The 12,667-nt window shown below is 43.1% G+C and overlaps 1 protein-coding gene across 5 annotated transcripts in view; it reads left to right on the forward strand.

Moving 5' to 3' along the window:
• Positions 1–12,667, forward strand: part of CLMN (calmin) — a 125,970-nt gene that overhangs the window by 103,178 nt on the left and 10,125 nt on the right. For all 5 annotated transcript variants that reach the window (XR_009210430.1, XM_032179768.2, XM_058429928.1 and 2 more), the window contains 4 exons: positions 475–665; positions 3,017–3,210; positions 4,419–4,501; positions 9,414–11,060. Coding sequence is in view for 4 of the 5 variants with exons in the window: in XM_032179768.2 (XP_032035659.1) it covers positions 475–665; positions 3,017–3,210; positions 4,419–4,501; positions 9,414–11,060 (2,115 nt within the window). In the remaining variant the exon portion in view is untranslated. The remainder of the gene's footprint in view (positions 1–474; positions 666–3,016; positions 3,211–4,418; positions 4,502–9,413; positions 11,061–12,667) is intronic.

Raw genomic sequence — 12,667 nt, forward strand, 5'->3', positions numbered from 1 at the left:
AGCCCTGGGGTAGAGCCTAGGGTTCTGCATATCTTACAGAAGTCCTCATGAGAGGAGTTCACTGATGGAGGGAAGGGACATCGAAGCAGCAAGGGCAGGATGAGCAGAGGCAATGGGGCTTGAAAGAGCTCAGTGAAGTCTGGGAGTGATGGGCGGTGAGAGGAAAGGGGCGGCGGAGTCGGGTCAGGAAGACCTGGTGTGAAGTGCTGGCTGGAGCTGGAGAGACTCCAGGAAGAGATGGTCCTCCCTGTAGAGTGTAATTACGTGCACCACAAGCCACAAGAAACAGACAGGCCGCCGCAAGTACTGCCTGTCCCCTGCCACAGCCATCAGAAAGGGTTTCTCTGCATTCAGAGAACCAATCCTGCATGAGCCAGTCCCTCCAGCCATGGTCCATGTGGCCACCCGCCAGACAAGGGGCTTGCTGAGAGGGTGGGTCTGTTGCTGGGGTCTGAAATGCCATTTTCCTTCCAGATTAAGGAGCTCACAGGCAACCTCAGCAGAAACTCTCCATCTTCCAGCTTGTCCCCTGGCTCAGGGGGCACAGACTCAGACTCATCCTTCCCACCCACACCCACCGCAGAGAGGAGCGTGGCAATATCGGTGAAAGACCAGAGGAAGGCCATCAAGGCCCTGTTGGCGTGGGTGCAGAGGAAAACGAGAAAGTAAGCCGCAACCCCTCTCCCCGCACCACTTCATTTAACTAGCTGCTTTCAGGCAGAGGAAAGGAGAATTAGTATTTATTAAGGTGCCACTTATGTATGTGCCCATTGCTTCATATAGAATATCAGAACAGGGGGCAGGCACGGTGGCTCATGCCTGTAATCCCAGCACTTTGGGAGGCTGAGGCGAGTGGATCACCAGGTCAGGGATCAAGACCATCCTGGCTAACACGGTGAAACCCTGTCTCTACTAAACAATACAAACAAAATTAGCCAGGCGTGGTGGTGGGCACCTGTAGTTCTAGCTACTCAGGAGGCCGAGGCAGGAGAATGGCGTGAACCCGGGAGGCAGAGCTTGCAGTGAGCTGAGTTCACACCACTGCATTCCAGCCTGGGCAACAGAGCGAGACAACATCTCAAAAAAAAAAAAAAAATATATATATATATATATATATCAGAACAGGAAACCCTGCATTTTTCTGGTTTGCAGTACACACAAAATGCAGTTTGCAGAATGTTTGGTTTGCACAAAGCTGATAAGATTTGAATACAGATCAGAGGGGCTTTCATCATGTTGCCTCTGAAAATGGTCATGTCTCTTGGATTCTAATGACTTGTATGCATTTAAGCTTCAGGGTATCTTCGAGTCTGTACCTACTTTAAAAATAGTGATAATAAAGGCTGTAACATACTCAAAGTTAGGTCGGACCTTCCAAAATCGAGACGGGAACTGGAGCCAAGTTCTGGCCCTGTTTCACCCCACACCGGCAGCAGAATGATTTTAGCAGTTTTGTATCAGGCCTTTTTACCAGCAGCAGGCCCACAGCCCCTGGGCCATTGGCACAAATGCCAGACCAGTGTGGTGGAAACCAAACCAACTCGGGGCCGCCCCAGCTCCTCAATGTACAGACTGGATGAGATCCTGGTGAATCATTTACCTTTCCAAGCCCCAACTGCAAATGGTATCCTATCATACACTGCCTTCCAGGACAATTAGGTGAAATTAAATAAAATCCATGAAGGAGCACCTTGCACAGTGCCAGCCCATATTAAGCACTTCACAAATATTGATTCCTTTATCCCCTGTGTGTGGAAATAAAAGAAGGAAGAGAGGTTGGATCTTTAGAGTTTTGATTGAGAGATCAAGCATGGTAGATTGAAATTGACAAATGTGAACCACCATTAAATGTTGTTTACGTACAAATCAACCAAAAAAAAGTTCATTGTCAGGGGTTAGGGTAGAAGGAGGGTGTGACTGTAAGGGAGAGGCAGTGTCTTGGGGTGATGGGACAGTTCTGTTTCTCTATTGTGGTGGTTACATTAATCTGTACACCACCCCCATGAAAATTAACACCTGTGAAGATGTGAAATTCAAATGCAGTCTATAGCTTAATTAATCATTGTCCTGGACCAGTGTTGGTGTTCTGGTTTGGATAACACACCCTGGTAGCATAAGATGCTGTCACTGGAGGAAGCTGGGGAAAGAGTAGAGACTCTCTGTACTGTGTTTGCAACTTCTTTTGGGTCTTAAGTGATTTCCAAATAAAAAGGTGCTTGTTTTTGTTTTTGTTTTTGTTTTTTTTTAAGAGAGTTCATTGACCACGGTTGAGAGATTGGTGGAGTCTCAGGATAGATTCTAAAGGAAATTAGTGCCTGGCAAGATTCTCTCCTCTTTTGTCCTTCACTTTTACTTTTAAAAAGTTGAGGTAGCCTCCATTCTACAAAATAGAATGAAAGCTCTCTACCCCTCACTTTTACAATGATGCTTTTATTTCTATTACTGATTATAGTAGCTGTCATTTAGTGAGTGGCTTTCTTGGGCTCCCAACGTTGCATATTAGGTTGACCCTATGACATGGCCGTTCTTCGGGGGCCAGGCTTGACTTCCCCCACAAAAGCCCCAGCAAGTTCACTGTGTGGAGTTTGAGGCTCAGAGAGGTAGGTGACTTGCCCAAGGCCGTGGCACTAGAAGCATAGAGGGGACAGCTGAGGTGCAAACTTGTGTCTTTCTGGTTCCATTTTTATGGCACAACACATCCTTGTTATGTTTTCAGTGTCACTGATACAAGGAATGGTCTATACAGTTGGTCCTTTATGTGTCTGGGAATTGGGGAACCCAGGGTCCTATTTTGCCTCTTTGTTCAATGTATACCCTCCTATTCCATTTGGCTGGAAATGGAAATGTGAGTGGTTCAGGGCAGCTCTCCCATGCTCAGGGACGAAGGCATCTTCACCTGGCGAGGTCGGCAGCTCTGCCCCACTCAAAAACTCAGGCGGCTGCTGCATGCTGACCTCGCACCTTTGAGTCTGTTTACTAACCAGCATTCTGGCTGCCGCTGCTGTTTTTCCTTCAGGTATGGCGTGGCGGTGCAGGACTTTGCGGGCAGTTGGAGGAGTGGGCTGGCTTTCCTGGCCGTGATCAAGGCCATTGACCCCAGCCTAGTGGACATGAAACAGGCCCTGGAAAATTCCACACGAGAAAACCTGGAGAAGGCGTTCAGCATCGCACAGGATGCCCTGCACATTCCCAGGCTCCTGGAGCCAGAAGGTAGCAGTGGTTCTCTCCTTTCTTTCTAATAATTTTTTTTACAAATTTACCACTTGCTGTCCCATGTAGAAAATCTGGAAAATACAGAAAAATCTAATGAAGAAGATTTTGTCTCCTATATTTCTACCACTCAGATCATATGGATATTTTTCCAATATTTTATATGCCTCTAATTATATTTTTACATAATTGGTATCATTTACTGTATGTATAATTTTGTACTTTTTATTTAACATTATATCATAAGTATTTTACATACTGCTATAATGTATTATTATATATTTTTATTGGCTGCATAATAGTTCATCTAGTGGGCATACTAAAATGTACTTAGTGGCTGGGCGTGATGGCTCATGCCTATAATCCCAGCACTTTGGGAGGCCGAGGTGGGAGGATCACCTGAGGTCAGGAGTTCGAGACCAGCCTGGTCAACATGTGAAACCCCATCTCTACTAAAAATACAAAAATTAGCTGGGAGTGGTGGTGCAGTCTGTAATCCCAGCTACTCGGGAGACTGAGGCAGGAGAATCGCTTGAGCCCGGGACGTGGAGGTTGCAGTGAGCTGAGATCGTGCCACTGCACTCCAGCCTGGGCGACACAGCCAGACTCTGTCTCCAAAAAAAAAAAAATGTACTTAGCTCTTCCACTACTGGTAGACATTGAGGTTGTTTCTGAAATATTTCCTTTTATATATAACAACACCGCAGTGAACATCTTAGTAAATAAAGCTCAACGTGCATCCCAGATTATTTCCTTAAGGACCAGGTTTCATTAGCAGAATGACAGAGGGGGAGAGCCCCGCCTGTTTAAAGGGTTTGGCTGTCTCTGTGAAGTTGCCTTCCACGTGGGTTAGGCTAACGTAGGACTCCATGTACCATATGTAGGCTGCCTGGTTCACCATCCTTGCCCATGGAGCCAGCAGTGAGCTGGCTGCTCACTGTGGAAGGGACTAAAACAGCAAGGAAGAAGGGACAGAATTTTGGGAATAAGAAGCCCTAGATTCTATATCCTTGCTTCTCTGTTCATCAGCCAGCTATGAGATTTCAGTTACATGATTCACCCTCTTTGAGCCTAAAGTTCCTCAAGTGGAAAATAAGGAGAAAAAACCTTCAATGATCTGTGGGATTCTTTGCCATCAGGCATCCGAAAATACTATTGAAAGCATGTGTGTTTGTATCTCCTGCTAATTCCTGTGTCTCTCTTGACAGACATCATGGTTGACACACCGGACGAGCAGTCTATCGTGACTTATGTGGCACAGTTTCTAGAACGTTTTCCGGAGTTGGAAGCTGTATGTTTGCTTTTCTTACCTTTAATTCAGACACCATACATTTCCATCTGCTGGCCATCAGACGAAGCATGGATGTAGGCAGCGTTGCTCTCTGTAACTAGCAGTCAAAATCGCCAGTTGCTCCCAAGTCCCTTGAGCATGGCCTTACCACGTTTTAATTTCAGAATGATAGTAGTCCCCTCATATGCAGGGGATACAGTTCAAGACCCCCAGTCGATGCTTGAAACTTTGGATAGTATCGAACCCTATATATACCATTTTTTCCCTATACATACGTATCTATGATAAAGTTTAATTAATAAATTAGGCACAGAAAGAGATTAACAACAACTAATAGTTACATAGAACAATTATAACCATGGGCCAACATCATTACTTTTGCAGTTTGGGGCCATTATTAAGTAAAATAAGGGTTATGTGAACACAAGCACTTTGATATCACGATGGCTGATGTCTGATCATGCAGACAGCTACTGAGTGAGTGATGGATGGGTAGCAGAGACGGCATGGATGTGCTAGACAAACGAACGAGTCAAGTCCCAGGCAGGACAGAGCAGGATGGTGAGAGATTTCATCCCACTACTCAGAACAGCACTCCATTTGAAACTTAGGAATTGTTTATTTCTGGAGTTTTCCATTTAATATTTTCAGACCACAGTTGACCATGGGTGACTGAAACCTTGGAAAGCAAAACCTCAAATAAGGGGGAACTATTTATATGGAACATGCATTAGGTTTCAAAGCAGGATGGAAAGTGACGCCTCTCACAGGCCTCTTCCCATGACAAACTTTATTAAGATTATAAAAGATGCTTACTTATAAAACGGATCTGCTTCTTGATTTTTTAGATGTCAGATGGAACATGTTAGCATCTACCAGATTTTTATCAGTGTTAAAAATCATAAAAGACAATGATCATTGAAAAGCTTGCCTTTTTGTTTTCAGAATTCCAGATTATACTTGGTGAGAGTTTTTTTGGGCACAGAATCACACCTTTTAGAAGTTGTCCTGGCCCTGTTGAACTCCCACCCAACCCATGCACAACCCCGAGATGATGATAATGACAGCAATGACAGCCTTTTCTTGAATCCATTAGTAATTGACTGAACCCTTGCTCCTGGCTTAGGAGACTCAGAAATAAACTAGATGGCTGAGGTCCCTGGCCTTGTGGAGCTTTGTTGTAGTAAAGGAAACAGTTATAAGTGAGCAAAAACGTAACTTCGGGTAGTTATAAGTACCAGACAGAAAAAAAGAAAGCATAAAGAGTTAAAGGATGCTTGCAGGAGAGGGGAGCTGCTTTTCTAGCTGGCTGCCTTGCCCCTGTGTCTCTGGGCTGCCTGCCATTCCTGCAATCCAGCATGGCTCAGTATCATAATCCTCTTTTATAAACGAAAATAAGGATCTCGAAGAGGCTTAAAGACCTCTCCATAGTCACTCAGCTACCAAGCACAGAGCTGGGGTTTGGCCCTTCTGTGTTTCCAAAGTTCAGCCTCTTGTTTCCCTTACAACATGCAGCTGAAACTGGGGCTCCGTTTTGTACAGAAGAGCTTCCCAGGATCCTCCATGCCGTGGCTTTCATCCTGGCCCCCACCTGTGTGTGTGTTTCCTGCCTGTCCCTGCATCACATATGGACCCCTTACAGGGTGCTTTGGAAGCAGGAATTCCTGGGCTGGAATGCCAGTTCTCCACTTGGAACTGTGTGACCTCAGGCTGGCGACTTGACCTCTCTGATACACATCTGTATTGAATGTGTATCTATTGAATGTGTGTCATCTGTAAAATGGAAATATGACCCACATTTCAGGGTTTTGTGAAGAATAAAACGGTTATGTGAAGTACCTAGTACTGTGCCTGGAACAACAGTGGATGTTTAGCAAATAATGGTGACTTGGTCAATGGGTATAAAGTTACAGTTACATAGGAGGAATCAGTTCTGGTGTTTCTGTTGCACAGCAAGATGACTATAGTTAATAATAATGTAACCAGTGGCTCACATCTGTAATCCCAACACTTTGGGAGGCTGAAGCGGGAGGATTGCTTGAGCCCAGGAGTTAAAGACCAGCCTGGGCAAAAAAGTGAGACCCCATTTCTACAAAAAAGAAAGAAAGAATAATATACTCTGTATTTCAAAATGTCTAAAAGAGAAGATTTTAACTGTTTTCATTACAAAGAAATGATAAATATTTGAGGTGACAAATATATTGATTTCTCAGATTTGATCATTTTACAATGTATACATGTTTCACAACATCACATTATACTCATAAATGTATGCAATTATTATTTGGGTCAATTAAAAATGTAAACAAAATCAAAAGAAAGGGATCTGGCCCTGCCAATACCTTGATTTTAGTCCATTGAGGCCTGTTTTGGATTTCTGATGTCCAGAACTGTAACATAACAAATTTTTGTTGTTTTAAGCAAAAAAAAAAAAAAGTCATGATTATTATTTTGCAATTCAATTTTCCTGGCCTGTTACTGTATTTTGAAATACTAGGCATTGGGGCTTTCATTAGCCCTGAGCTCTTAATCTGTAGGCAGAGTTTGAAATCAACTAAAACATACGGTATTTGTGTGAGTCAAAGCTACAGCTAAAACTGAGCAAATCTGACACAGATCTCCCCAATGCTGAGGTCAGAAACTGCAGATGGGAAAAGATTGAGCCAGAAATAATACCTGGAGAAAGTCATTCTGGTTCACAGAACATGGTGTATCACTGCAGAACAGTCTATTTACATCTACAAGGGAATACAGATGAGAATTCACAGCTTATCCAGACACGCAGTGAAGTGTTCTTAACAATTCTGCTGAGTTAGTTCATTTCAGTAAACATTTGTTGGGCTCTGACCATGTACCACACATTGTTGCTAGCTTTGTGGCCCAGCACATGGTTTCTTTTGGTAAATGTGCCATATGCGTTTGAAAAGAATGTGTCTTATGCAGTTAAAGAATACTGGTATTCTTTAATATGCTGTTAATATGTTAATATGCTATTCTAATATTCTATATTTATACTGATTTTTCCTGCTTTCCTGATCAATTAATGTAGGAGAGAAATGTTAAAAAAAAACTCTAACTATGATTGTGAATTTATTTCTCCTCTTAGTTCTGCCAGTTTTTGTTTTATATATGTTGATGCTATCTGTTAAGTGCATAGACACAATTTATTATATTTTCCTGATGACTTGATTGCTTTATTTTTATAAAATTTCCCTCTGTCTTGAAGTGTGCTTTGTCTGATATGAGTATAGCCATAGCAGCTTTCTTATGATTAGTGCTTGTGTGATATCTTTTTTCCATTTTTTTCCTTTCAGTGTATGTACACTTATATTTAAAGTAAGTCTCTTGTAAACAGTATACAGTTGGGTCTTGTATTTATTCTGACAAACTGTCATTTAATCAGTACGTTTTTCATATGTTTATATGGGTTTAATCTACCATCTTGGTTATTGTTTTTCAATGGTCTGATATGTTCTATGCTCCATTGTCTTTCCTTCTTAACTTTTTGGGGATTATTCAAGAATTTCTTTTGTGTGCATTTATCCCCTTTATTGGTTTTTTAACCACATCACCTTGTTTTATCTTTTTAGTAGCTGTTCTAGTGATTATAATACTCATCTTTAACATACATCAGCTTACCTTAAATTAATAGACTACTTCAAGTACAATGCATATTTTACATATTTGTATATATTTTATATATATCACATATATAATTTTACTTCATCTCCATTACATTTGCTACTATATTGTCATTTACTTTACTTCTACATATGTTTTAATCCTCAATACTTTGTTATTTTTGCTTTAAATAGCTAGTGGGCTTTTTAAGAAAACTTTGAAGTAGTCTTTTATATTGACCATGTATTTACCATTTCCAGTACTGTTCATTCTCTCCTTTAGGCTTTATATCTGAGACTGTGTTCTTTGAGCCTGAAGAACTATTTTTTTTTGTATTGCTTGTAGCATAGATTAGTTATTCTAGAGTATTTGCTTGTGAATTCTAACACTGGGTCACATATGGGTCTATATCTAATGATTATTTCTTCTCTTGATTGTGGATTTCGTTTTCCTGCCTCTTCATGTCTTGTAATTATTTTATGTCAAACTTGGTATATGAAAGAACAATAGAGGTTGAAGTAGATGTCATTTTTTTTCCCTCAGGAAATATAGCCCTTTCCCAAACAAGTGTGTAAGATGAGGAGCTGTCATTTTGATCATATCAGTGTCAATAGGAGCTATGTTGCAGTTTTATTTAATTTCTTCTCTCTGGTTTTAAATGATTTGAGGCTGAAGTCAATTCACTCTATTGGTGCATTGGGAGTCAAGTGCTGCAGTACCACAAAGTCATTTTCTGCTTTTCAGCCCTGCCCCTAGCTGGCTCTTACACAGCAAAATTCCCTGTGTGGGCTAATTAGTATGTGAAGAGAATTGCTTTTGTGTTTGGAGTCCTTCCAGATTCGTTTCCTCATACCAGCCCACACAATCAATAAAGATTTGATCTTTCCTTATCTCAGGTGGATTAGCTCTTCTCCAAGTCCATACCCAGACTAGACAACATGGTCCTCAAGCATGAAGTGGCTGACAATCTCTGCTCACTTTAGAAGGGATTGTCCTTCTTTAGAGCTTGATTTATTGAGGTTCCTTAATCCATAGCTTTTTAAAAAACTTGGTATTTTATATTTTTATTTATCTGATGTTTTCATATTTCAGCAGGAACAAGAGTCTTCTCTAACCATTTACATCTTAGAACACTTTGCATTGGTTTGAAGTGGCTTTTTCCATTTTTGTTTGTGTTTTGGGAAAGGTGGATATGGGTTGTACTTAAACCGTCTTCTTATTCATGTTGCTCTGTGCTTTTTTTTGTTGTTGTTCTTTTGTTTTTGTTTGTTTGTTTGTTTTTGTTTTGCAGGAAGATATTTTCGATTCAGATAAAGAAGTTCCTATCGAATCCACTTTTGTTCGCATCAAAGAAACTCCTTCTGAACAGGAGAGCAAAGTCTTCGTTCTGACTGAAAATGGGGAGCGTACCTACACTGTTAACCACGAAACCAGCCACCCACCACCCTCCAAAGTCTTTGTCTGTGACAAGCCTGAGAGCATGAAGGAATTCCGCCTGGATGGTGTTTCCAGCCATGCACTGTCAGACAGCTCCACCGAGTTCATGCACCAGATCATTGACCAGGTCCTGCAAGGGGGCCCAGGTAAGACCAGCAACATCACTGAGCCATCTCCAGAATCCTCCATTTTATCATCCAGAAAGGAGAGCGGGAGGTCCAACTCTTTGCCAATCAAGAAAACAGTTCACTTTGAGGCTGACACCTACAAGGATCCTTTCTGCAGTAAGAACCTGTCCCTCTGCTTTGAAGGGAGCCCGAGAGTGGCAAAGGAATCATTGGAGCGGGATGGACATGTCTTGGCAGTTGAGGTTGCTGAGGAAAAGGAACAGAAACAGGAATCCTCGAAGATTCCAGAATCCTCCTCTGACAAGGACCCTAGTGACGTTTTTTTGGTGGAGGGCACAAACAATAATTCTCAGTCTTCTTCCTGTAATGGTGCGTTAGAGAGTACAGCCCGCCATGAGGAAGAAAGTCACTCTCTTTCACCCCCAGGAGAAAATACTGTGATGGCCGATTCCTTCCAGATCAAGGCCGATTCCTTCCAGATCAAGGTTAACCTGATGACTGTAGAAGCTTTAGAGGAGGGAGACTATTTTGAAGCCATCCCATTAAAAGCCTCAAAGTTTAACAGCGACCTAATAGATTTTGCTTCTACCAGCCAGGCTTTCAACAAAGTTGCTTCACCTCATGAGACAAAAACTGACGAGGATGCTGAGGCTTTTGAGAACGATGCTGAAAAACTGGGTAAAAGGAGTATTAAATCTGCTCCCAAAAAGAAGGATTCGCCAGAGCCTCAAGTTAAGATGGACAAACATGAACCTCATCAGGACTCCGGAGAAGAAGCTGAAGGCTGTCCTTCAGCCCCAGAAGAGACACCAATGGATAAAAAGCCAGAGGTGCATGAAAAGGCCAAGAGAAAGTCCACCCGTCCTCATTATGAGGAAGAGGGAGAAGACGATGACCTCCAGGGTGTGGGTGAGGAATTATCTTCCAGCCCCCCAAGCAGCTGTGTCAGCTTGGAGACCCTTGGGAGTCACAGCGAAGAAGGCCTGGATTTCAAGCCCTCCCCACCCCTCTCAAAGGTTTCCGTCATTCCCCATGACCTCTTCTATTTCCCACACTATGAGGTTCCCCTGGCTGCAGTTTTGGAGGCTTATGTAGAAGACCCGGAGGATCTAAAAAATGAAGAAATGGATCTCGAAGAGCCAGAGGGCTATATGCCAGACCTGGACTCCAGGGAGGAGGAGGCCGATGGCTCTCAGAGCAGCTCCAGTTCCTCGGTGCCAGGCCAGAGCCTCCCCAGTGCCAGCGACCAGGTGCTGTATCTCAGCAGGGGTGGTGTGGGTACCACACCAGCCTCAGAACCCGCTCCACTGGCCCCCCATGAGGACCACCAGCAAAGGGAGACCAAAGAGAATGACCCCATGGACAGCCATCAGGTACTCAACCGTGGGATTTGGGGAACCCTGGGTCCTGCCTGGGAAACTTGATAGTTCTTTCTCTGAAGCTCAGCTTCTTGCTCCATAAAATAGCGATGAGGGGGCTTCCCTTGGGACTCCCATGGTGCAAAATTCAAAGAGTCACCTACTGTGAGGCTCGGGCAAATGCAGGGTTGGCACCTGAGAGTGAGCACCTCCTGAAATCCTGCACACGGGCACCTCACTGGCTTTCCCCCAGTCCTGGCCCTACTCGCAGGGATGCTCTGAGGATCAAGTGAGGTCACCTTTGAGGGTCCAGCAGAGGAGGAGCAGAAATGATTTCAAAAGCAGTCATTGTCGCAGGGCAAGGGTTGAAAAACTAACCATTGCATACTATTCTCAGTACCTGGGCAGTGGGATCAGGAAAGCACATCTCCCTTATCCTGTTTACACACACATTTCTAACACAGAAACCAAAGATTAGTGCCCAACAGGAATAAGTCCTTTAAAACTCAAAAAAGCTCACCATCACTGATCATTAGAGAAATGTAAATCAAAACCATAATGAGATTCCATCTCACACCAGTAAGAATGGCGATTATGTCAGGAAACAATAGATGCTGGCGAGGCTGTGGAGAAGTAGGAATGCTTTTACACCATTGGTGGGATTGTAAATTAGTCCAACCATTGTGGAAGACACTGTGGTGATTCCTCAATCTGATTTCAGAACCAGAAATACCATTTGACCCACCAGTCCCATTACAAGGTATATGCCCAAGGAATATAAATCATTCTGCTATAAAGACATATATGCACACATATGTTTATTGCAACACTATTTACAATAGCAAAGACATAGAACCAACCCAAATGCCCATCAATGATAGACCGGATAAAGAAAATATGGTACATATATACCATGGAATACTATACAGCCATAAAAAAGAATGAGTTCATGCCTTTTACAGGGACATGGATGAAGCTGGAAGCCATCATTCTCAGCAAACTAACACAGGAACAGAAAACCAAACACCTCATGTCCTCACTTATAAGTGGGAGTTGAGCCGGGCACGGTGGCTCATGCCTGTAATCCTAGCACTTTGGGAGGCCGAGGTGGGCGGATCACTTGAGGTCAGGAGTTCAAAACCAGCCTGGCCAACATAGTGAAACCTCATCTCTACTAAAAATAAAAAAAATTAGCTGGGCATGGTGGCGGGCACCTGTAATCCCAGCTACTTGGGAGGCTGAGGCAGGGGAATCGCTTGAACCCAGGAGGTGGAGGTTGCAGTGAGTTGAGATCATGCCACTGCACTCCAGCCTGGGTAACAGAGCGAGACTCCATCTCAAAAAAAAAAAAAAAAGTGGGAGTTGAACAATGAGAACACATCAACACAGGGAGGGGAACAACACACATTGTTGGGGGGTGGGAGGCTAGGGGAGGGAGAGCATTAGGACAAATACCTAATGCATGCGGGCCTTAAAACCTAGATAACGGGTTGATAGGTGCAGCAAACCACCATGACGATGTATATCTATGTAAAAAACCTGCACACTCTGTACATGTATCCCAGAACTCAAAGTAAAATTTAAAAAAAAACAACAACAAAAAGGAAAAAAAGCCAATAAAG

Source organism: Hylobates moloch, unplaced genomic scaffold, assembly GCF_009828535.3.
Source record: "Hylobates moloch isolate HMO894 unplaced genomic scaffold, HMol_V3 SCAFFOLD_16, whole genome shotgun sequence".
In the NCBI taxonomy this organism is placed as follows: domain Eukaryota; kingdom Metazoa; phylum Chordata; class Mammalia; order Primates; family Hylobatidae; genus Hylobates; species Hylobates moloch.